At 39.5% G+C, this 26,859-nt stretch overlaps 1 protein-coding gene across 1 annotated transcript in view; it reads left to right on the plus strand.

Moving 5' to 3' along the window:
* hk2 (hexokinase 2) overlaps positions 1–26,859 on the plus strand; it is a 55,286-nt gene that overhangs the window by 27,264 nt on the left and 1,163 nt on the right. The window contains exons 8-17 of the mRNA XM_004072867.5: positions 4,672–4,833; positions 6,485–6,718; positions 8,952–9,256; positions 9,337–9,485; positions 9,669–9,788; positions 10,654–10,749; positions 20,155–20,254; positions 21,092–21,275; positions 23,941–24,096; positions 25,031–25,267. Of these exons, the coding sequence (XP_004072915.1) occupies positions 4,672–4,833; positions 6,485–6,718; positions 8,952–9,256; positions 9,337–9,485; positions 9,669–9,788; positions 10,654–10,749; positions 20,155–20,254; positions 21,092–21,275; positions 23,941–24,096; positions 25,031–25,267 (1,743 nt within the window). The remainder of the gene's footprint in view (positions 1–4,671; positions 4,834–6,484; positions 6,719–8,951; positions 9,257–9,336; positions 9,486–9,668; positions 9,789–10,653; positions 10,750–20,154; positions 20,255–21,091; positions 21,276–23,940; positions 24,097–25,030; positions 25,268–26,859) is intronic.

A 26,859-nucleotide genomic window follows, 5' to 3' on the forward strand; every position in this document is an offset into this window, starting at 1 on the left:
AATCCATTTCGGACATCTGATGAGAATGCTTCTGGAACACCTTCCAATTGAGGCGTTGCAGGCACATCGATTTGGGAAGATACAGATCCAGGGCACGCTGGAGATATTATTTTTCTCGGTTGAACTGGAAACGCCTCTGTATCTTTATTAAAAAAAAGTGGGCAGGAAGAAGGAAGTCTGGACATCCTTACAGAGACTACTGCTGATGAATTAATGGAAGGAGAAAATGGGCCCAGCTAAGCAGAAAACAACATAACTTACTGTCTCCCTGGTCTCCAAGGAGTTATACTATTTTGAAACAATTACAGTATCAGACAGAACAGACACTTGGTTTTAGATTAAAAATAAAAAAACAACTATCAATTTTGATGTTGTACCACTTTATCAATATGTAATCTCTAAACTTAAAAAACCTGATCATGTTTTGGTCCTTCCAGCTCCTAAAGATTTTGTCGCTCTGAGAAAAAGTGCTTTCGTTTGGACAGCCTGTTCTGTCAGAACTTTACACCGCTAATGCACTTTGTGTCTCTTGTAAGCCCCACTTTGTCATTCTTTCTCACAACATAGTTGTAAGAGTCACCAAACCCTAAGATGTCAATCTAAATCAACAAATTTAATGAACACGTTAAACAATCTAGCAATTCTCATAGGATGAATAAAGTATGTATAATTTAATCTAATACAGTCAGGTCCATAAATAATGGGACAGCGACACAATTCCAACATGTTTGGCTCTATATACCACCAAAATGGATTTGAAATGAAATGAACAAGATGTGCTTTAACTGCAGACCATCAGCTTTAATTTGAGGGTATTTACATCCAGATCAGGTGAGCGGTGTAGGAGTTGCAACAGTTTGCATATGTGCCTACCACTTGTTAAGGAACCAAAAGTAATGGTCCAGAACAATAATCATAAATCAAACATTCACTTTTTAATACTTGGTTGCAAATCCTTTGCAGTCAATTCCAGCCTAAAGTCTGGAACGCATAGACATCACCAGGCTCTGGGTTTCATCCCTGGTGATGCTCTGCCAGGCCTCCAATGCATCGGTCTTCAGTTCCAGCTTGTTCTTGGTGCATTTCAGTGGTTTTCAGTTTTGTCTTCAGCAAGTGAAACACATGCTCAATCAGATTCAGGTCAGGTGATTGACTTGACCATTGCATAACATTCTACTTCTTTCCCTTAAGAAGGTCTTTGGTTGCTGTTGCAGTATGCTTTGGGTCATGGTCCATCTGCACTGTGAAGTGCCGTCCAATGAGTGCTGAAGCACTTGGCTGAATATGAGCAGATAATATTTCCTGAAACACTTCAGAATTCAATCTACTGCTTTTGTCAGCAGTCACATCATCAATAGATACAAGAGAACCAGTTCCATTAGCAGGCATACATAACCACGCCGTGACATTACCACCACCATGCTTCATTGATGAGAGGGTATGCTTAGGATCATGAGCAATTCCTTTCCTTCTCCATACTCTTCTCTTTTCATCACTCTGGTACAAGTTGATCTTAGTCTCATCTGTCCATAGGACGTTTTTCCAGAGCTGTGAAGACCGTTTTAGATGTCGTTTGGCAAACTCTAATCTGGCCGTCCTGTTTTTGAGGCTCACTAGTGAGCGACCTTGGGAGCATTTCGGTAAGACAACTCAGGTAGGCATTACTTAGGCCACTCCCCTATGGCGGGTCAGTTAATCAACTCACTTGTGCAGCATCCTATTTAAGTCCAGGTGTGTAAGTTGTTCATCCTTCTTTACTGCAGCACTGCGTTCTTTGCCCCACCCTCCTCCCCGGCTTCCACCTGTGAGCTCCGTTAGGGGTAGTTATTACCCAAAAGTTTATGGAAATTTCTCTCTCTTGGAATTGCACAGAGTTTTATGCCAAACCAAAGGAAAGTGAAATGCAAAGTTAAAGGAAAGTGAAATGCAAAGTTAAAGGAAAGTGAAATGCAAAGTTAAAGGAAAGTGAAATGCAAAGTTAAAGGAAAGTGAAATGCTTACTTGGAGGAATGCGAAATGCTTACTTGGAGGAATGCGAAATGCTTACTCAGAGGAAAGTGAATGCTAACTAAGGAAAGTGAATGTCAAAGAATGTGAAAGCAACAAGTATGTGGAAGCAAACTAAAGATGTGAAAATAAATATTATTACTACTGCATGAGTTGTCTGACTGAAATGGTTTACATCTTGTGGTAAACCCTCTGTATTCACTCTGGTGAAGTCTTCTCTTGATTGTCGACTTTGACACACATACTCCTACCTCCTGGAGAGGGTTTTTAATCGTACCAACTGTTGTGAAGGGTGTTTTCTTCACCAGGGAGACACTTCTTTGGTCATTCACCACAGTTGTTTTCTGTGGTCTCCGGGTCATTTGGTATTTCTGAGCTCCCCAGTGCGTTCCTTCTTTTAAGAATGTTCCAAACAGTCATTTTGGTCACGCCTAATAATTTTGCAATCTCTCTGATGGTTTTCTTTTGTTTTTTTCAGCCTAATGATTGCTTGCTTCACTGATAGTGACAACTCTTTGGATCTCATCTTAAAGGTTGACAGCAACAGATTCCAAATGCATACAGCACACTTCAAAAACTCTGGACCTTTTATCTGCTCATTTTAATTGGGATAGTGAGGGAATAACACACACCTGTCTATGGAACAGTTGAGAAGCCAATAACCCATTACTTTTGGTTCAACAAGTGGGAGGCACAAATGCAAACTGTTGTGATTCCTACACCGCTCACCTGATCTGGATGTAAATACCTTCAAATTAAAGCTGATGAGCCATGTTGGAATTGTGTCGCTGTCCCATTATTTATGGACCTGACTGTATGAGGGCAAGAATCTCCAACTGAGTCAAGAAAATATCAGAACCAAATGTTTCAAAACCTTTTTTAAAACTCCCAATAGTCTGACATTTGTTGCAACGACACAACATCCTCATCATAATTTAGCAAGTGGCTCATGTTAAAACAAATACCTCAACAGCTATGTACTTTTAAAATTACCGTATTTTTCGGACTATCAGTCATTCTGGAGTATAACTTACAACTCCCAACAAGATGAATAATAATAAAAAAATCATTTTTAGTCACAGAAATTTCTTTAACAAAATACGGGAGCAAGAACAGACATTTCATCTTGAAAGGTGAATCATAACAACTGAATATTAACAGTAATACACTGAATATCTGCATGCTTAACTTCCGTAACACATTGATGCTTGTTTAGCATAAGAACAATCTAGTACATTAGTGCAACATATGAACAATTTTTCAGATAACCATAGAATGAAGAAAATGATAACGAGTGGACTAAACTTTTTATATCACTTTAAATCACTAAATCTGTTGAGTTCTTCATCTGTTTTACTTTATAACAATTCCGCCAATTTAAGACTGAGCGGTGCTTCTTCTTCTATGTTGCTGTAAGTAGCAAAAAACTAATAGACACACCTCCAGGGCCCTCCAGTGGTTGTTGCTTTATTTTTAAAATTTCTTAAGTCACACCTGAGTATACAGTAGGTCCAGAGCCCGGACAAACTATGCTCAAAACCACGATTTATACTAAAAAAACCCACAAAAAAACCACAACACATAAGAAAAGCAGCCAATGGCCATTTTAGTAGGCAAGGCTAACATTGTGCTCATGTCCAAAGAGCCTAATTAGGTAATGTAATGTCTTTCACAATCTCGAGTTTCTGGTTACACTTTACTCTCTTAGCAGTAAAAGGTTCTTTGTACCCTCTGTACAAATAGAATGGAAGTTTTTTTATTTAAAAATATGTCAAGACATAATTTTAACAAATGGACAGGATAGGCTCCGGCAGCCCTGTGACCCTGAACAAAAAGGAAAATAAATGAATGAATGATTAGTTTTAACATACCAGGATGATTGTTCTTTAAAAGTTCAGTGCACTGAGACACTCTGCTAATATCATTAAAACACAAGACATAGTGTTCTGCTACTGTGTCTCCTCTCATTGGCTAAGGTTCACTGGGACGTGTTAGACATTAATGACAAATCTTTAAGTTTTTTCCTTTTTTGGTAACTGTTGGCTTTTTTTTCATTTTCCATCGCAGACTTCCCAGATGGTGTGGTCTGATAAAAACACCTGTTGTGTCAACAGCCACATATCTGCAATAGTTGCATTCATTCAAAACTTGGTCGAAAACCACAGTCTGCCAGAAGTGTTCCTTCATTTCTAATTCAGAAAAAGGAGATATTAATATGCACAAACAGATGGGAAAAAAAACCACAGTCTGTGTCTCCTGTCTCATGCGCACAAACCCGAATGAGTCACCCTTGCTGATTAGATATATGAATTGAACTCGGTAATATATAGCATACTGTTAAAATTTCTCCCACATTATTATTCTGTCACTGCTTTTATTCAAGAATCATGAGGCAAAGGACTGGAATAAAATTAATTGGGTCTGCCTTGAGACGTCAGCCTTATTAAGATGGTGAACAAATTCAAGATTGGTTTAAAACTTTACTGAATTCAATTGGAAACAATTAAAATAAGTTAATTTTATTGTTTGGCTGACAATTACTTTCTTTATGTTCAAGCTTTAAGCCATTTGAACACAATCATTTGGAAATTTGCAGCCATTTATTAAATAATTAAATCCATAAAAACATGTTTATTGTTCTTCTGCTTTGTGTGTTGCTTTCAGGTTTGAAAAGATGGTTAGTGGGATGTACCAAGGCGAGCTGGTGCGTCTCATCCTGGTGAAGATGGCCAGACAGCGGCAGTTGTTTCAGGGCAGGACGACCCCAGAGCTCCTCACCACTGGACATTTCAGCACCAGCTACATCTTCACCATCGACTCAGACAAGTTAGCGTTTGTTTGTATAAGTCACTCATCCAGTTTAAAGCTCAACTCCATCGTTGTTGGATCAAAGTATATGTGAAAAAAAAATAGAACTTTGGATTTGTTTGCTTTGTTTAATGTTGTAAGGGCCTACTACAAAGAAAAAAGACACGAGGAGTACTTTATTTCCGCATACAGGGTTCCTCCGCGTATTGGCATTTCAATATTTGCGGTTTCACGTTTGCGCAGATTTCTTTTCAGTCACAGATTTCTTTTCAGATTTCTTTTCAGTCACGTTACTCTTCCGGTTTACCACAAAAGCTCACACAACTCAGGATAATTGTATGTAAAAGCTATTTTAGGACAACACAAGGGAATGCATTCAAAAATAAAGATGCTCCAGGAGAATCAGCCAATCAGAGAGCAGGATAGACTGAATGTCAAACTGAGAATACAGAACACGTTTGAGGAAGGTGCTGCGGGAACCTGTGAGGAGGGGAGCGGAGATAAATATAAAATAAAGAAAATTTCACACCGAGCAACAGCTGGTTCCACCGGTTCCTGAATCACTATAACCGAAGTTTGGGCCCCTGCATGGAGAAATGGCATCAGCTGACTCAGAAGCAGCTGGAAAATATCCTGAAGCGCTGAAGAAGATAACCTTGGAGGATAATTATCATCCAGATGAATGAATGATGGAATGATGGAAAGAAGCGACGCTCAAAACACGCTGCTGCCGGACTGATGCGCCATGCCCGACCCTTAAGTCGCGCTGCAGGACCTTTCGCACTTAACCGATGAAGGAGGAAGCACGGGCTCCTGGTTTTAAGCCGCAGTGTGACACTCCTATGTGCGTTATAAATTACGCTGCAGTATAGTCAATTGCTCTGAATAAAAAGAAATACTCTTTATGTTGAGAAATATTCCAATGTTCTTTGATTAATGTTTTACAAACCATCGAAAATGTTTCATAAGGGTTTTATTGAGTGACGGATTTCCTTTGCTCAATGGTGTGGGGGGTGGTGTTACGTATTCGCGAATTCTGCTCATTCGTGGGAGTCTCTAGTTCCTAACCACTGCGACTATGAGGGGAATGAAAAACCGAATTTGAATTGTTTTGTTTTTGCTACAGTGATAAAGATTTCAGTTGTTTTAAGTCATTTTATCTGTGCAGCAAATATTTGGTTTTTGTCAGTAAAAAAGTTCCACAAAAAATCTCCAGTAGCTCTCATAACAAAGTATTCTGGTCCTTAGCCATGGTGCAGAAACACACATTTCTAGCTATCAGACAGGGGGACTTGAGAACAGGTCAATTTCTCTCCGGCTCAGTCAAGAGCACTCCCCAGGAGGTAGACATATCATTACCAAAGTCTTATAGTAATAGATGATTCCATGAAAGGAAATGGAGAATGGAGACAAGGTTGAGTTTGAAAGATAATAAAAAGATCAGTTCCTTTCAAAAGATGGAAAAAATGTTTAGAAAATGTTAGGTGGATGAGCTTTGGTCATAAAAATGTAGAGGAAAATAGAGACCATACCATTTTTTTTTTTTTACTTTAATTCTTTTGGATTGTATCAAGGATGCCTTTTTAATTGTAAGCTGGAAAAAGATAAAGTTAAATGTAACATAACCCAAATATAAACTTGCTGTGGCTTTTTTTTCTGTCACCTGCAGAGAAGCAGAAAGTCTGGCAAGTGCTGAAAAGGTTCTGCGCGGCCTGGGTCTGGAACCATCGCTGGAGGACTGCATATGCACCCGGCGGGTGTGTCAGATAGTCTCCACTCGGGCCGCGCGCTTGTGTGCCGCCACTCTGGTGGCAATACTTCGACAGATCCGGGACAACAAAGCCGCTGAGAAGTTGCGCACCACCATTGGTGTGGATGGCTCTGTTTACAAAAATCATCCAGAGTGAGTGCACTCAGGCTGCGTCTCCCGTTGAATGGTAGATGATACAGTTAACAGGGACTTATGATGGGCTCTTTTAAACTTACCGTAAAGGAAACTGCTTTAGTTGTGGAGTGCATTTTCTGTCATTGTATCTAAACATCTTAAACCTCCTTTAGTGACAATTAGAGATCAGTCAAGCAGACATTTTTCCTTCCCTTTTGTTATCAAACAGTTTTTGCTTGACTGATTCTTATTTTCCTGCTTCACTTAACAATATCCCATTAAGTTTCCTGACATGATGATCATGTCAGGAAAAAAAAGACATAATGATAAGCCCCAACGTCATGCCTTTCCTAGCTCCACAGACTCCTTATGTGTGTGTTTTTTTTAAAAATCAAATATTGGGAGGCCAATTTTGAAAGTTAACATTCAGGCTGCATGTCAGTCTACTTCTCCAGTGAATTTAAGCTGAGGCCCTTCTCATCTGCCAAACTCAATTATCCTGTCAGGTCTTATCGGACTGTAATTCACATCCCTGTCTCTCATTTATCAAGGGTTGATTGAGAACAAGTGTGCTTCACTCTGGGGTCAAACCATGTTTGAATTTTTTATGAACTCCTGGGACTTTTTTTTTTTTTTTTTTTACGACTAATAGATTCAGGAAAGTTTTTCATCCCTGATTTTTTTCGTCTCTTCTGTGGCATTTCGTTGGCTTTAGAATGCTTTAGTCACATGCGTCCATATGGGGATTGACCAGTTGACAGTTCATAAGACTTGATGAACAAGATGAAGATAATAACCCATTTTAATATTTTAATGTTGCATCACGTACTTGAGGACACAAGTGGTGACACAATAAGTTAGAGGGACATTTTTTGTATTTTGAGAAGGAAACGAAAACATACTGCTTACTTGTACCAATGAATTTTATCTCTTTAAATTGTGTTTTTTTTTGTGCGCCCTTCTGTCCACCCTTCTGTCCATAGATGTGATATCAGTTGCGATGCTCGAGATGTGGAGCAGAAACTTCACAGTACAATGGTGCTGAAGGCTTCAGCTGCTTTACGCCCCTGAACAGAAGAGTAACCTTTATCACCTTTTGTCCACTTCAAGTGCAAAAAAAGCAAAACATTTTGTTTCTTCACTGCCAACTCGGCTTCAAAGAGCTGATTCTTACAGATTTGTTTTCTATTTAAGACCTCTCTGTACACTTCAGCATCAATATATTTTATTTTTCTTCCAAATGCACATTAATATGCTGAAAATTGGTCTGCAAATTGGTGCCAGGCACGAAGGATGTCACTAGCCTGTTTCATCTGCTCTCAGAAACGCTGCGTCTGTCTAGTTTTTTTTCTTTGAAGGCAGTTTGAGTATCCGCAGTGCCGTGTTGGTATGATTATAGGCAGCCGACGTCTCCCTGAGCAACGTGCTTTTAAAATGCCTCTGTGGGCTGCTGACACAAATGTTGCTTACTGCCACGCAGAAGTGTGCTAGGCAAGTGCTCGCGTCTGCTGTTGTGTACTTTGAATGAGTGAGTGTGCCTTCTAACTTTAAAAAGAAAGAAATAAAAAAAGTTTGTGCTTTCATAAACTTTGCTTCTCTCCACCTTGGAGTGGATTCAGTCTATACTTGTACGTTGTGCATAAATTATTCACCAACAAGTGTGTGATATGCGGTGCAAACTCTGGGGAAGTTTATGTTTCTTGGCAGTAATGTTGTAATGATTTGGTAAATACAAGTGTCTGGAGAAACTCAAGAGCAACCCTAAGGTGAACCATAAAGCAGATACATTTTCAGAAATGTTTACCAATAACAATTTTTTTCTTATGTTTCCTCTTGTTTATTCTTTCTCAGTTTTGAAGACTTGGTGAGAGAATCTGTAGATTGTCTCCACACACTTGCAGTGTTTTTCCCCGTTGTTTACTTTCCACTTCTAAATAAGATGCCTTGTTATATATTTATAAATATATTTATAAAATGCGTCTTTGCAAAAGTTGGATCTCATTGCTTTCAGTCATCCTGAATGGCAGGCAGAAAACTTAAAGGAATAATCTTGATTTTGTTGAAACTATGATCATTAAACAACGTAGTCCTGGATTTTTGAAGTTCAAAAGGTTTTTGTGATGTCCTTGAATTTAAAGAAAGCTTAGAACCTTTTGTTTGCCAAAAGCAGCATTTATTTACTGTGGCCATGCTGCATTAAAAAAATGAACGGCAAGATTTTAACAGGCATTTGTTTCCTTCTTTCCTGCAGATTTTCTAGGAGGCTGAATAAATTGGTGCGGCGGCTCGTTCCAGACTGCGACGTGCGCTTTTTGCAGTCTCAAGACGGCAGCGGGAAAGGCGCCGCCATGGTAACAGCGGTGGCACACCGCCTTGCTGCTCAGCAAAGGGAGCGCAAGCTCGTCCTGGACGCTCTGCGTTTGAGCCGTGAACAGCTGCTGGAAGTGAAGAGGAGGATGACCGAAGAGATGATGCGAGGCCTAGCGAAGCAAACGCACGAGCAGACCAGCGTCAAAATGCTGCCCGCCTTTGTCCGCCACACCCCAGACGGAACCGGTAGCTTACAAGAGTCCAGATTATTGTTTTGTAGGAAGGCCTTATACATTTTGATGGATTTTTATCATATTCTGGTTTAGAGAATGGAGATTACTTGACTTTGGACCTTGGGGGCTCCAGCTTCAGGGTTCTTCTAGTGCGATTACGAAGTGGAGGACATCACAAAGTAGAAATGCATCAGAAGATCTACAGTGTTCCTCAGGAGACAATGCAAGGCACAGGGGAAGAGGTAAGGCATCAAAGGGAGCAAGTTCCTTTGGTCTTTTGATTCAGAGAACACAGAATTGAAGTTTTGTTAGGCTTTCGTTTGCCAAAGGTAATCCAGGTTACTTTAAAAAATGACATCTGTAAAATCTGCTGAGAAGTCACATTTCTTCAAATCAAATCATAATTTTGAATTGTTTTTTTCTAGCTCTTCGACCACATTGTGCAGTGCATTGCTGACTTCCTGGAGTACATGGGCATGAGTGGAGCCTCTCTACCTCTGGCATTTGCTTTCTCTTTTCCCTGTCATCAAAACAAACTGGATGAGGTGATGTTTTGCATTTCATTTCACCTGCGGTGTCACCTAATATGCTCTAAATAAACAGTCATTTTAAATCAGGGGTGGTCAGAACACAGGCCTTAAGGGCCGGTGTCCAACATGTTTTCCAACTATTATTGGCTAAACACACCTGATCCAGGTAATCAGCGGCAGATAAGGCAGGATTTCTGGAAAACCAGCAGGCGGCCGGACCTCAAGGCCTGGAGCTTGAAAACCCTGTTTTAAGAATAAAATCAACTGAAATCACACCTGATAGCGTCCTCCACCCGTTCCAACCTGCTTGCACACTCCTTCTACACCTCTTTCCCACACTCTGTTGCTCTGGACTGTTGACCTGAAATACCTTGAGCGCTCTACCTCCTTCACCTCTGCTCCCTGTGATGGACCCATCAAAGTTCTTTTTTGTATGTAATTTTATCAAACAGCAGGGTCTGGTACACGCATTTGAATTGTCACTTTGCACAATGTTCAAAAAGTGTCAATTTGGAACCAAAAACAAGTCACTTTCACTGTTTCTTTAGGGCAAAAGGTACACTTTTGAGAATAGAGACTGTCAGTCGGTGGCGTTTGTGGCCCCCCCTGTGTCAAGCTCTTCAGTCAAGCAAGATGCAGTAGGCAAAAAGGGGGGATCAAGGGTGGGGCTACTCAGCTCAGCACCAATGGCCACACCCATAAAGAGGTTTCAGATAAACATGAAGTATGGCTTTTTAAGACAGTTAGGCTGGGGGGTTTTGGTTCAAAAAATCAGCTTTTTTTGTGTTGTCTTTACACTTCTCAGAGTTGGACCAGTTCACTTCAATTATATTGTGAATTCAGTGTTTTATTTCATATAAGCTCTGCTGTCATTTTTCAGGGCATCCTTCTGAAGTGGACAAAAGGGTTCAAAGCCAGCGGCTGTGAAGGAAAAGATGTCGTTACGTTACTCAAAGAAGCTGTTCGGCGCAGAGGGGTCAGTGCACACTATATAAACCGTGGAGCATAAATGATTTGTCAGTCACATATTCTGCAAGTTCTCCCATTTAAAAAGATGAGTCTGGTCTGTAATTTTCATCATAGCTGCACCTAAGAGACACAATGTAATAAAAGAATCCAGGTGATCACAGAATCAAGGTGAGGTGTTTTTTTTTAAAGAATTTATTTGTATAATGGAGCAGAAAATAATTATTAAGCTCCTTCAAAAAGCAATAATTTTGTCCCTCACAGACGCAGACCTGTAACTACTTCTTTAAGAAGCTCTTCTATCCTCCACTTGTTATCTGTATTAATGTCTCCTAGTTATCTATTTAAAGCATTGTTCATGTTGGCAATGCACATACAAGCAGCCACTGTCAAAAAAGAGTCTATGTAAAGATGTGTAAGTGTGTGTTTTTGGCTTTCGCATACAGATTTCTTGCATTCACATGCAGCAACGCAAGTATGCTACACAAGTAACACTATGACCATTTTTGACCTGTACGTACAAAACGTGCAGCCATTGAAGGCAAAAATAAAGTGAACCTAGTTCAAACTTCGACCAATCACATAGATTTGGTAGTGATGAATGGATCCCCTTTAATTCATGGATCATGGAGGAGAAATTAATAATTTTAGTTTGTGCCCGGCCGAAATTATGACACCACACAAGTTTTTCATATATCGGAATAGAGCTGTGAATGAAAAAGCCTGGAGCAAGATTTGTGAGATTGACATTTTGCACCAAGCATCTTCCACCTGTAGATAGCAGACATGCGCTAGTACACAGTAGAAAAAGAAGCCCCTTCCTGCTTGTCCATTGTGAACACCACAGGCTTTATGTGCGTTCAAGAACCTGCGCTTACTAGTTCTTTTACACGTGTCACTTTCCTGGTGTGTAAATAGCTTCAAACACGCCTATCTTCACCCTTTAACTGTCTGACTGGAAATTATCCACCATAAACAAGTCCAAAGACCTGTCTTTTTAAGAAAATGTTCCAAGAAATTATTGTTCTGTTGAAGCATGCAAGTAACGGTGCACATTTTCTTTTTCCTCTTTTCTATATTTTGTTACATTAACTTGACAAGAACAGTTTAATTAGACAGTAGATGAGGAAAAGGAGGGTCTGTGATGTGCTCCACATGTTCATGAGAAGATGGATCAAAGTTAATTTTTCACCCCTGATAAAGCTTGGGCCCATGCATTACTTCAGTGATCCTGCAAAGCCGTTCTGATGCTGTGATGTTTTATTAAACATGTATTCCACCAGACAAATCTCCCCCAGGTTGTAATGAAGTAGTTACATAAACATAAGTTCGTCCTTGAGTGTGACACTCGAAGCTTAATCTTCTGAGCTGGCAGAGGTTTCAGGCAGGATCTTGTACACTGCTTATGGATGAGTAAAATTATTAAAGAGCCCACTTCACACTTCGTCAGTTTTCTTGGGAACCACTTTTTCTTAGTTTCCATCTTTGGGAAAGTAGCGAAGCCTTATATCTTTCCGTGAAAGACAGTGATGTCCCCCTGCAATGTGTTCATTTATTACCTGTCAAGAATGCTGAAGACATGCCTCATATTTTCCGCTTCAGTTCTGGTTGCTCTCGACATTGGTGAAGTGGTTACTCAAGTCTTCTATAATTGTGTAAGTGTAAGGTTGAGCTGTGAAGACACTCTTGCTTCTGGCATGAAGCCCACTCACGTACTGAGACAGGGTCAGACTAAAGTAACTTTAGAGATCCCAGGGGCCTCATTTATAAAACTTTGCGTAGGATTTGCGTCAGAAGTGGCGTACAGATGAAACATAGGACGTGCGTACGCACAGAAATATTCAAATTTATAAAACATCCTACGCATCTTTCCCTTAATAAATCACAACCAATTCTAAATGCAGCGCAGCTTTTGCGGCTTCATGACACGCCCATAGTTGCCCATAAATAGTCCGTGAAACGCCCACAAATGAATATTCATTGATTGTGAAATCATGGCAAACACCGAGAGGAAATCAAAAAAATGTAACTTCACTTAATGTGAAGTAGAAGTTATCGTTGGCGAGGTGGAAAAGAGGACAAAAGTGTTGTTTGGAGGGCACAGTGTGGGCATTTCTAATGCCAAAAAGGCACTTGAGTGGCAAACAGTGGCAGACGACGTAAATGCTGTAGCCTCACATCCTCGGACCGTGGCCGAAATAAAAAGAAATGGTCGGACATCAAAGTCGAGGCAAAAAAACGTCTGGTGCTGCATCGCCAGAGTGTGTCTGCCACGGGTGGGGTGGGGGGGAAGGGGACACCGGAGCTGACCCCTCTTGATGAGAGACTGGTGGCAATAATTGGGGAATCCCTTTTAAGTGGAGTGGTGACTGAGGCGCAGGGGGACAGATGCGCCAGATGCACCGGGTGACACACCCCCAAAAGCCCGCAGAGGTCCAACAGGACGGCTCGAGGAAGTCGGAACCGGCTCATACGCCACTCGTCCTCGTTTGCCAGCAAGTCTTCTTGCTGTCTAAAGATTGTGTGTCATTACGCATTGTGATGGGGCATTTTATTTCCATCCATTTAATTGCATCTGACAAGCTACAGATATTGGTAATAATCGACGTGGAAATGCGAAATTGATAAGTGCAAATGTAATTTCTTGTTGCTTTTTGAATGGTTGAGACATACGCCATACATTGTTTTATCAGAAATAAAACAAACTAAAGGCATATGCATGAATACCATAATTCTGTAGCTTATGAAGAAATATTTTACTATGAAAACAACTTTCCCCAGTAGACAATTAATACGTCTGTCTGTCTGTCCGTCTATCTAAATGCACCTATATCTGCTCCGCCAGACGGACACATTAACGAGAATATCAGTTTTGTACATTATTTCGTACTGTTAACTATATTATTTATGAGGATGAATTGCACAACATGCCAATATTGCAGATCACATTTCACTTTTCTTTCTGCAAATATGTGTTCATTTGAATTTCTGTTGTAATTTTCGTTTGATTTTTTTTTTCATTTGTTTCACTGCTGATCGATCAAACGGGTGTTCGTGTAGGCTGTTAATTGTAAGACTTGTTTTGTGAAGTCTTCATGTTATTTATGAGAGGCAGTATTGTCATTTTCACTTTCACGTGTTTCTTCCATCTGCCGACGATGTCACTGTTTCTCATTTCACCCGTTTTTGTGCGTACGCCTGGGTCAGAGCTTGCGTGAAGGACCGCACATTTTACCGTCAAGTTTGCTTTTTATAAATATCGATTATTGCGTAGAGAGTGGCGTACGCCTTCTTTTGTGCGTACGCAACGTTTATAAATGAGGCCCCAGGTCCGCTCTGTCATAGGGGCTCTGACTTTATCTGCCTAATTTAAACCAAATGTCTCACTCCGTATCAAACACAAGGCGTTGAAGAACATTCTGATGACATGCACTAGAAAAGGCATTAATGTTGCTGCTAAGTCATTTTCCTCCTTTCTTGTTTATTTGTGGGTTTAAGATTTTGGGTTGGTCACGGCCATTAACTGTTTAATGTGTACTGGACTGATTGAGCGTAACATTACCAATAGAAAATGATTAATTCTCGCTGTAATGAAATTAAGTCAATAAAGAAAAAATATGAAAAAAAATTCAAAAGATGTGGCAGAGCAAGAATTGTTAATATGACCAATAGAATGAGTGAGTAATAAATAGGGAGGAGGAGTCACTCTTTGTATTGGTATCATATACAGTTAATGGTAACAGCTTTTCTATTCTCAGTGTCGTCGAAGACCCAATATTCAGCTTTTTATGCTAAGCCATCAAGCAGATAAGCAGACCTTTGCTATGTGCACTGATTACGTCGGAAGAGGAAAGGGCCCACTTTAAACTGTTCCCACAAGGTTGGGAGAATGAAATGGTCCAAAATGTTGTGGTATCCTGAGGCATTCTAAGTTCCTTTCACTGGAACTAAGGGGTGTTATGCCCATTTTTATGTCGAGGGGGGACCTAGAGGAGCATAACATACGGTAAAAGTTAAGCTTTTTGCCCGTTTAACTTAATAACAAAACAGCAGAAGATTGTCTTCACAAATAACAAATGTATGTGCAAATTAATTAAAACCAAACAAACAATAACTTAAGGTTAAGCAAAAAGGCTTCAGGGTGATCTAAGGCCAAAATAACAAACAAAACCCCACATAACTGAAATCTGAGATCTTACTTGTAAATCGAAGAAAATGGAAATCAATGACAAAACACTAACCTCCCTAGACTAACAAAAACAGGAGAAAACATATGTGAAAGAAAATGGCAGTTCACCCTTACAGCTTCACCTAAACATAACTACAATCAAAATACTGCGGTACACAGAGTGGGCCTGAACACAAAACCACAAAGTACAAAAGCTAACTGCAACTAAGTACAAAACAGGTGGAGAAGAGCGCCAAGCTGCGCTGGTGACAGTGTGCAGCAAAGCTCCCTTCTCGCAGGCTGGAGGTCCGCATGGTGCTTTTAAAGGCTGCCTCCATTAGTTTGGGTCCAGTGGGAGCCACACATTTTCCAGCACCACACCTGCTCACACACACAAAGATCCACAAAAACAACAAAGTCCGACTCTGATAGAAATAAAATACACAAGACGCAGAACAAAGAGAACAAAACCAAATACGGCCACGGCCGTATCAGGGGCCAAGCCCAAGTCTTGGAAAACAACCCCACACAATAAATTCTCCTCCACCAAATTTCACAGTCAGCACATTGCAATCCCAAATTTATCGTTCTCCAAGTAACTTCCAAATCCAGACTTGTCCATTAGATTGCCAGAGGGAAAACCATGATTCACCACTCCAGAGAAGGCGTCTCCACGTCTCAAGAGTCCAGTGGCGGCGTGCTTTACACCACTGCATCCAGTGCTTTGCGTACTGTGCGTTCTGTACTTGGGCTAATCGGAAGGTCACATAAAGTTTGGAGCTCTGTAGCAATTAACTGTGCAGAAAGTCTGTGACGTCTTTGCAGTATGCGCTTCAGCATGCGCTGACCCCTCTCCATCAGTTTACGTGGACTAGCGCTTCATGGCTGAGTTGCTGTTGTCTCAGACTCTTCCATAGAGCTGACAGTTGACTGTGGAATATTTAGAAGTGAGGACATTTCATGACTGGACTTGTTACACCGGTGGCATCCTATGACAGTTTCATGCTGGAATTCACTGAGCTCCCAAGAGCGGCCTATTCTGTCACAAATGTTTGTGCAAACAGTCTGCATACCTAAGTGCTTTATTGTATACACCTGTTGCCAGGCCAAGTCATCATTTGGATGGCTGATTAAATACTTTTGATAATATAGTGTACATTGATGGCATTATTTAATTCAAAATCTATGATCTTTATTTTAAGAGACTGAATTATCATAATTTTTAATAATTTGTTCCTTTTATATTCAAATTCCACTATTGATAGATTTTCTTCATACTTCAAAGTTTTGGGCTACACTGTAGGGTAGTGGTTAGCAACTTCACATCTCTCAGTGAGAAGCCCCTGATTGAAATTTCAGCTGGGTCCAATTTGTGTGGAGTTTGCATGTTCTCCTCGTGCATGTGTGGGCATGCTTTATAGGTCAATGGAAAATTCTAGAGTATCCAAAGGTGTGTGGTTTTGTGTCTCTTTGTGGCCCTGCGATGGACTGGACTCGATTGGCTCCAGCAACCCCATCACCCCTAAAGGGATTGGGTGGGTTTAAGAACTGGATGTATGGATGGATGGATTAGTTTTAGGGAGAGCTGTAATCAAAGACACAGCTGTTACATGATCCCACCTCTTTTGCAGAATGTCTTTCTACCAGCTTTCACAATTGTACGTCCACTACAGCTCAGCTGAAGATTGCTGTCTTTTAAGAGCATCATTTTACTCTGCAAACATGTAGTAAGCAAATCATTGTTTGTGAGTTATTTTGTTGTAAGCATGCCTTCTTCAGTTTGTGTGTCTTACTGTGTACCTAGTGTCAAGAGCTGCTGCACAAAACTTCCTTGTGTCTTGCATAAGAACAATAAATAGTCTTGAATCTAGAAAACAGGGCAGGGAATTATTTGTGGAACAGACTGTCCTCACAGCCGATTTACGGTGTTTAACAGACGGAGGACGATTTGTTTTGCTTTTTTGGTCTTCTAACAGGTTCAAATATACTCTGTTTCATAGTTGGAAGAGATTGGATGAGTTACCTCCTTATATGTTGAAAACAAAAATATGAAAAAAAAATGAAATTTTTTTGCATCTTGTAAAAATCCAAATAAACAAAAACTTTTGGAAAGGGAAAAAGTGGGAGATTTCTTTCGACTAAATAAAGTAAGATTTTTTTCTTTCTTAACAAGCTTAGTGAGTTGCATGATGTAGCATTTAGTAGTAGATTTTTGTTTTTGCATTAATGTCTGTATGTAGGAGTCCAGTACTCTGGTTAGAGCTGTCACTTCTCATTTGGATCTCTTGGATTAAAAACCAGCTCCTGTCCAAGTGAAATTCACAGTCGCATCTTTTGCATTCAAATGTTTTCCCTCTGATGTGAACTCAGTGTCTGAAATGAGGATTTGCTGCTTCTGAATGACAGGTGAGCTTTTAAAAGTGAGTTCAAGCTAAGTTTTTATTTGTCTAATCAGAAGTATTATCTCTATTAACTAATAAAGAAAAGTGTCTATGAGACACTCTCGAGTTCAGTTTATTTATGTAACCCAATATTACAACAATAGTCGTCTCAATGGGCTTCATACTGGTAATTGTATAGTAAACATAAAATCATAATGGTCATGAAGTCATAGAATTCAATAGGTAAATTCTAAACTAAATTAACTAAACAGACTTGATAGAATAAAGTGAAGTAGAATGAAAACAAAGATCTGATCGTGATAGAAGGTTTATGTAAATCTTGCAAGATGAATGCATTCCATACAAGACATGGAGGAAATTGATTGACAAGGTCTCATGGGCAACGGCCAATCAGGATGCAGAACACTGCGTACTGTAAAGCGATGTTTCAGAGGAATCTCGGTGACACGAAAAACTGTCAGCTTTTATTTACATTTGAACAAAAAGTCCACAATTATTTATACCCTTCTTAATAATCAATTCAAAAATCTTTATTTGCCCAAAATTCTGACCAACTTTTGTGCAAGTGTCCACTTTTTTTTCCTTTTTGCCCATTGTTCCTTAGGCATAAGATTGAACTCTTAACCCTGAGATTAAGCACCCTCCTGAGATTCTTAATGACATTCAAGTCATGATTCTGGCTTGATCATTGAAAACATCAGTCTATTAGTCTGCTAACCATTTTTTTTCACAGCTTTTGTTGTGTTTTCGGTCGTTATCGTGTAGAAATGTCCACTGGCGCTCAAGGCCTAGTGTTTTTACAGACTGCCTGATGGTGGTGTTGTTTAGTGTGATTAAGTTTCCTGGTCCATTAACAGAAAAACACCTAAAAGGATTAAGTTCCCACCGACATTTTTGGCATTGGGGATGGTTTTCTTAAGGTTTAAGGCTTCTACGTTCTTAAATAAAGAACACATTGTTGTGGCCAATAATTAAATTTTAGTTTCATCAGAGCATACAGCAAACTAAAGATCAGAACTCTTTTCTGTGTGCCATGAGAATTTGCAAAGACAAAGTGAACTTTTGGGAGCCTTCTTTGGAGTAATGGTGTCCTCATTGGTGTGAGGAACCCAGCGGTGGGCAGAACCTGTTTGACTGTCTGCCTTGAAAAGTTGCCACAAGCAGAGACCACATTCACAATGATGGCCATGGTGGCGATCCAAGGATTATTATTTTTTTCCCCTCTTTCTTAATCCTCCTGGCCAGCACAGGAGTCACTTGTGGCTACTAAACACATCCTCTAAGATTTTTCTGCTGTTATTCAATATTACTTTGCATTCTAGCCACTGGAAAATATTTAGAAATGGCCTTTTTTTAAATCGGCCCTGAAGCTGCAACGCACAGCCCTGCAGGTTGTCAGAAAGCTCCTTTGCCATAGTTATGAATGTCCACAAATAAACTGCAGAGAGCTGCTGCTTTTCACCTGCTGAGATGATTAAAAAAACACCTGCATGTCTGCAATCAAGTATCTTTGCCAAACTTTGCAATTGTGTTATTAGTACCAATCAAGTGGGACTCCAAGAGAGAATTGTCACTAATTGCTGTCTCCTCTTGTAGTCTTGTAAGATAGAAGGCTCAATTTATATTTTATGAGTTAAATGTGTCAGACCTATAATGAGATCTTTAATTTCATAACACCTTTTGTTTTTACTTCTCCCCTCTGCATTTACATAAAATCCATTCATTGCATTTGATTTTACACTTTGATGCTGCACGTGAAAATGCATGTCAAAAGCAACTGTATGCATCCTGTCCCCCTGTGATCAGTTAATCACAAAAAAAACAAAGTATCTTCTATGATTTCATTTAGTCGAAAGCTAAAACTTTGAAAACACTTTTATTGTTAGTAGTGAGGATGCAGAATCAAGTCTTTCCCATAACTTTGCTAAATATGATTACTTATAGCCAAGTATGGAGCCATGAATAATGCATAATGCCCGCTCATGCGTCTGAGATGTTGAAGTTACTTGGCAGTTTAACACTGCAGAAGCTGGAGGGAAATGACCGGCAGCTTTTCTCAATGTAAATCAACTTTCATGCATCTTATTTTGACACTGGATTTAGAAATTATAAATGTCAAAGAACAAATGGCAAACATTGTTTATTTGAATATAAATGGTCAAGATTACACAAAAAATCAGGTTGAAAAGGTTTTTTTTGTCTACATGTTTGCCTTATTAATTAGGTTTTCTTCTTGTCGAACCAAATCAGAGGATGCCGCAAAATGATTTTTTTAGAATAAAATAAACCTTTATTGAGACCACAGAGGGGAAATTACCTTGTTGCCATAGGTCTATTAAAAATAGCAGTCAGAAATAAAATACCACGGAAAATTTATTTAAAAAAATTAAAAACAATAATTATTTTTCCAGTATTTTAAACTAATGTTATTAAGATCACGATATTTCTCTTTTTGATATGGTAAAAATAAAGATTTAGATGAAATAGATGAAATTTAGATGAAATGAGCAACCTTATTACAGGGCGGCCGTGGTGCAGTGGTAGGGCAGTCGATCCATGATCGTAAGATTACAGGTTCAATTCCCAACCTGCACGCCCGTAAGTCGATGTGTCCTTGGGCAAGACACTGAACCCCACCTTGCCTCTGGTGGGAGGTTGGCGCCAGCGTTCGGCAGTGGAGCCGCCACCAGTGTGTGAATGTGTGTGTAACTGGGTGAATGGGTCTGTGACTGTGAAGCGCTTTGGGCCTTGTAGGTAGAAAACCGCTATATAAGTATACGCCATTTACCATTTATAGGACTATATTGAAACAAGACAGCTATTTAACAATGGTTTTTGCTTCTAGGAATTTGGCTTAAGTTTTGTGGCGGTGGTGAATGACACGGTGGGAACGATGATGACCTGCGGCTACGAAGACCCCAAATGTGAAGTGGGTCTCATTGTTGGTAAGTCAGCCAAACCCTCTGCTTATGTGTCCCAACATGGACTTGGTAAAAAAAATAAATAAATCTTTATTTTAAAAATATTATACTGATTCATCAAACTAATGAATTGTTTTTATTTTAAAGCAAATTATTAGATTTTTTTTTTTTAAGAATAATTATTGTAATCATATTTTTAATAACAGTTCCAGCTATTTCAGTATAGTCCCATTCCAATGAAAATCTCCATTTTTTTGGGTTTTTAACATGTTCTTGTGGCATTTTTGGATGATGGAGGACATGCATAAAGAAAATTAAGCTTAAAATTGTATTTCTGAGTATTTCTTAATTCTAATCATGGTGAATCAGGAGTAGTGGAGAAAATTCCTTTTGAAAAAGCTTGTAGTACAAGCTACAATCTGCGGGCCACAACCTCCCTCCCTCACTTGCAGATGACTAGATCTACTGTACATCTTCATTTTCCTCGTCTAAGCTGGCATCTGTCTCAACTCTCTACGGCTGCATAGCTCCAACATCACTTTCCATTTTTGTTGCACCACCAATGCAGCTTGGGGTTGTGATGGATTGTAAGATAGTGGGAGAGAGAGATGATGGGAAATGAGTGCAGGATTACTCTGCACCAACAGTCCCGCCCACAACTCAGAGGTGAATTGCTAATGAACTCCTGCTGCTCTGCAGAGACTATGTTCTAGTTTTTTATTTTTATTTTGACTTAAAACATCATAATGAGAAATCGTGTAAATCCAGATCAAACTCAGTAGTTTAGTATTGATACTCAACTGAAGTCACTACTGGGAGTCCTTCAACATACTTACTATGAAACGGAATCTTTTTTTTCAGGCACAGGGACCAACGCCTGCTACATGGAGGAGATGCATAACATTGAAGTGGTGGAGGGCAATGACGGACAAATGTGTGTTAATGTGGAGTGGGGAGCGTTTGGTGACAACGGCGAGCTGGATGACTTTCGCACCCAGTTTGATCGTGCAGTAGATGAGGGCTCGAACTACCCCGGGAAGCAGAGGTATGTCACAAAGAGTTTAGGAAACATTTTTGCCATCTTCAGAGCAGGCAGACAGTTCAGCCCATTTTATAAAGCTACCTAATGAAAACTGTGAGCTGTGGTCATCTGCTTTATATTTGCTGCGAGTTGAAATCTTTGACTTTCAACATTATTTCTCCATTTTGATCCCTTTTTTTTAAATTAATCCAAAAAGAAAAAATGAAGAACATCCAACAAAAAACCTTTCCAAACCAATCATAACCTATTTGCCAACTGTAACCACCTCTGAATGTTTAAATCTTAGTGTTTTTTTCTTTAACAAAATGACTTAAAAAAAGATTTTACACAAAATGTCACGCAGGTCTAATCAAATTTTGATTCGAGAGAAAGGAAACGCCTAAATTCCTAAATATTGCATTCTGAAAGACCCACCTTGAAAATTGTGTTTTTGGTGTTTTTAACGTGGTCATTAATTAAGAAAATAAATCTCAAAATTTGATTTGATTGTTGTGAATCATAATGAGACGAAAAAAATGTGATATGGAGCTTATTTATATAGAAAATACATTGCTTTCAACAATGTGGAGGGGAAGGGGGGCGGGGTTGTGCCACAACAGCAGACGCTAACAACTCAGATGTGAATTTTAATGAACTGCTGCTGCTCTGCAGAAACTGTCGTAGAGAACGTCACAGTTATTTTTTGTCTAAAAATCCCATAAACATGATTAAAAGACCACTGGGAATGATTTTAAAATGGATCAAATGATGATCGGAGTGGGTCTATAAAGTTTAGAAATGGCTTCATTTTAGTTCAAAGTGCTTACATTTATCATGATGGTTCTGTCATTGTTGAGGAACGTTCTGACCGAATGAAGAAATTAATAGTTATATACTAAATAAATAATAGAACGGCAATGATGTCTCATCTGTCTGAGAAAAACTAGATGTATCTTTTATAAATGCACATTCTAGCATTTAATTAGCATGATAAAAGTTACCTTTAGTATGATTGCTGTAAATGCCCACTTGCTGGGGTTTGTAATGGATTTCAGGTGTAGTTTTTGCAGATTTATTACTGAGACTTTTGCTCTGAAATTCATCAAATTCCTTACAATGATTGAAAACTGTGTGTATTGATTCAGGCATAGTTCCCTTTCAGTTTCTGTCCCTTTTACCAATTAGTTTTATTTACCTGAGCGGCACTCCAGCTTGTCAAAGCACAGACTTGAGCATTACCTGACAGGCTTGAATTTGAGTTTCCCTTCAAAGAGATGTGTGACAGGCAAAGCATCCTCTGTCGCTGCACCGGGGTATCTTCCAGCAGAAACTTTTTTCAATCCAGCTGTGCAGTTCATCCACACAACACACAGGTTTTTGATGACAAACTAGTTTACAGCTACACCATGTTGCCATGAGAAGTCACTCACCCATGCAAAAAATAAGGCTGTCTGGTGTTTCCAATATAAAAAGGTGCAACAGGTCTACCTGGGAAATTTCCACACTGCTAAATATTGCACAGTCAACTGTCAGATGTGAAATGAGAAAGTGGATGCCACTAGTGACAGCAACTCAGCCACAGAGGGGTCTCAAATGACAAAGTCGATCAGTGGATGTTGAGGCACATAGTGTGTAAAGATCACCAACTTTCTGCAGTCAATCACTACAGAACCCCCAAATTCATGAGGCCGTCTCATGAGTTTAATTTGAGAGCTAAAAACAGGCTATGTGGCCGTGGGTGGACGAATGTCTTCCGTACATTAGTTTATCTCGCGTGCAGACGTAGAGGAGGAGATGACAAAAGGAAATGCCCCAAAAGAAGAGCAAATTAACATGAATAAGTTTATGCAAACATTTACTCGTCATCATTTACTAGTACATTTACTGGCGACTAACCTTCTAACCTTTACTCACCAAAGAGGACAGAAAAGATTAACAATTGGCAAGTATTGATTTCTGACCCTTCCAAAGAAGTTTTTTGCGATGGACTCATTCTTCTATTGAAAAAAAGTTATATTGCGATATATTTATCGTTTTATCACCCAGCCCTATGGTGACGCCACAGTAAAAAATAACGATGATTTGACTCATTAGCCATGTATTCTGCTAAATCCTGCTTCTGTCTGGCTCCCACAAAGTGTTAATAGATGTCACCATGCTTCACACACTTGACGCCAGCTGCTTGAAACAGGAAAGCTGCAGCTGTTCTCTAACAGACCTCAAATAATTACTTACAAAAAGGTTCAAATACTGCTTCGGATTCCACTTTATTATTTTTGTGTAATAATAAGTTGGCAAAAATTAGTGATAAACATGTCTTCCTCTGCCGTCTGGCTCACAATTTTGTTGATTCAAAATTTTAAAAAGAAAATAATCATGCAAAAAAGAAATCATTTACAAACTTTAGATGGGACATGTTAACAAAACATAAATCAGACATTTGTTTCTGAAGATTTGTCTAATCCATTTACTTTTATTTTATATTTTTAAAGAATGACAAAATTGTGACAACGTGCTTTACAGACATTCGCACTTACAAACCAGCTCAACAAAAACAAAACATTAAATATTTTAATAAATTAAAAGAAGAAAAGTACATGATTTTTTTTTAATAAGTAAGATTAACGTTAACCCTGTGTGGATGTTTAAAAAAGATGTTTCTTTTCACGTCTTTTTCTTTGTTTTACAGTTATGAGAAGATGATCAGCGGCATGTACCTGGGTGAGATAGTGAGGAACGTCCTGCTGGACTACACCGAGCGAGGTCTGCTGTTTAGGGGCAAAGTGTCCGAACGACTGAAGACCAGGGGCATCTTTGCGACAAAGTTTCTGGCACAAATTGAAAGGTTTGCTTAAAAAAGCCTGTTTCCTGCAGTATGATGAGGTAGCAGGAAGGCTTTTGCCTCCAGAGGATTTGGAAAAACCGCAATAATTTATTTTTCCTGACAAAAACTGTCTTTATGTGTCAATCAAAAAAAGTGAAAGAAAGCAAACCCTGGGGGGCTCCACTTTCATAGGAAGGGCTTAAAGAAAGGCTTAGGGTTGAAGTACAGAATGATATTTTGTAAAGCTTCGAGCAAACTAGGACCTCTCAGGGCTGTTCTCTGTTACTGGAGTTAAAAAAAAAAACAACAAACACGGAACAGCATTGTTGATTTTCTGTCCTTTAAGTTTTCTGGATCAAATTTATTAAAACCTTGCAGCTGGATTTTCCTGTTAGTTTTGATCAAGTTTTAATTTCCGTTTTTCATCCATGCTGCTTCTATTTATGCTATTTCGCCTTGTGCTGTCTTCTTTCTTAAAGGTTTCATTGCAAAAATCTGAAATAGAAACAGTCTTTTTTCTGCTCAATAACTGGCTCCTCGATAAAGTCCTGGTTAAGCACATAATCGTATAAAGCCACGCTGTTTTTTCTGAAAGTTTGTTGATGAGAGTCCACATTGTCTGACTCAAACACTGCTGTGCACAGAGGACTTTAATAGTGATTCATTATACTAACAAGAATGACTGATGATGATGTTCCGGTTAGCTAAGGGTTTATTTCCATTTTTTCTGTATCTAGCCTTGCAAATACTTGCTTACAAGCTGCTTTTCCTAAAAGACGACTCACTGCTGTCTCTGTTTGCGCCGCATTATCAACTCTGAAATGTTTCTGTACCGTGACTCAAAAGTTCTGAACTTTTGTAAAACATTTGTCGTCTTTATTTCATTGAAGCCTTCCTCAAACAGCACTGCTGGGATGATATTAACTCGCAAACGTGTCAATCTCTGATTCCGAAGTGACCGCCTAGCCATGCGGCAGATCCGCTCCATCCTGCAGCACCTGGGTCTGACTGGCTCCACCTGCGACGACAGCGTGCTGGTGAAGGAAGTGTGCAGCGTCGTCGCTCGGCGGGCTGCTCAGCTGTGTGGCGCCGGTTTGGCTGCTGTGGTTGACAAGATGCGCCAGAACCGCAATCTGAACCAGCTCTCCGTCACTGTGGGAGTGGACGGCACCCTTTACAAGACACACCCTCAGTAAGGAGTGAACACATCTACTCTATATTCATCACTGTTGGTCTTTCTTTGCTTTTAGAGATTTGCAGCTATATGACAAAGGTCTATTATTGTTAAAGTAGTTCATATGTATTAGATAATTCGCAAGATTTGACACAAGAGTAAATGCAGAAGTCAAAGGGGCCAAGGCAAAAATCAAAAATTTCAACCCTGCCACAAACTCAAAAAATCACCTAAATTTGCATAAATCTGGTTCCCAGTGAAAATGAATTGTGGGCATAGTGAACAAATCCCACTCCCAAAATCTACTGGAGCCAAAATCTCCTATGGAGCCCCAAAAAACATTTCAAAATCCACCAGTGAAACTAAAACATAGGTGTTGGTGGTATCCCAAGGAGGTTTAGAAATTACACAATGGCTTGGTCTCCATTTTGTGTCAAAGTGTAAGATTTGTCGTTTTCTGCATTTTCTCACAGTAAGGGAAAAGGACAGTTTTGACAAGCGATCTTTGCAAACTTTTACCCACACACCACCACCTTAACTATTCAACCACAGGTTTTATTGGTCCAACACCTTGGGAAGAGGCCACCATCTTACATTTTCAAAAGAAAAAACACCTTTAGTACCAGCTACAAATTAAAACTCCTCCTAGAGATTTATATCTTTTATCTCCTAACTCCCCAAGCATCATCACAAAGCTACTGTTGGAATTAGAAGTTGTAGAGTTAGGAAGGAATTTGCGTGGCGAGCTCGCAAAAGTGGTGTTCCCTGTTGCTCGCACATTTTTACCGAAATACTGTGAAAATGTAATACATGAATCCCTGGCTCAAACTGAATGAAATGATGACATATAATCTGAAAATACTAGGAATGTGAGCGTGGTTGACAAAAAACCTCAGTTTCCTCAATTGCAGAGGAGCGTGTAGCAGCCAGGGAGGCCGGGTCAGGAGGGGGGCCACGGAGGCGGGTAGCGCCTGCAGGCCAAACTACGCCGCTCACGACTTTAATATTGTTATGAAACCCTGAAGACCCTGAGAGTCTTTATAGACACAAGACCCTGAAAGCTTCTATTTTGTCTGGAGTTTTCAGAATTGAAGAATTTCTGATTAGAACAAAGACATCCTACTGCTTTTGATGGTTGCTCACAATCCGGATGGTGGTTTTTCAATTGTGAGCCAAAAAAAAGCAGCATTACAAAAATAATAATAATAATAATAATGGCCACATTTTATCACCTGTTTTCAGTGTTTAAACCTCCTTCTTTGGAAAGGACAAAAAAATTGACGGCAGTTTGTGCGAAGATAACAATAACAAGGCTACTGGGGTATTTATTTTTTTGTGGTTATGAAACTGCAGTTGGTTTCTTAGTTGTGGATTTTTTCTCCTCCCAAAAATATATTTTTTATTTTTATCAAGGGAAACTCTTTGATATGTGGCTTGAAGCACTTTTTATAGTGAAAAAGGCAGTCCCATTCACTCCATTATGAAAGACCATCATATCCTGGTCTGAATGATTGATCTAGATTTCACTAATGAAACATAATGTTGGATTCGTAAAAAATTGCTTATTTGCCCAATTTATCAAATGGTGGGAGTCAGTGAGATCCTGTCAG

Source organism: Oryzias latipes, chromosome 9, assembly GCF_053564925.1.
Source record: "Oryzias latipes strain Hd-rR chromosome 9, Olatipes_Hd-rR_3.1".
In the NCBI taxonomy this organism is placed as follows: Eukaryota; Metazoa; Chordata; class Actinopteri; order Beloniformes; family Adrianichthyidae; genus Oryzias; species Oryzias latipes.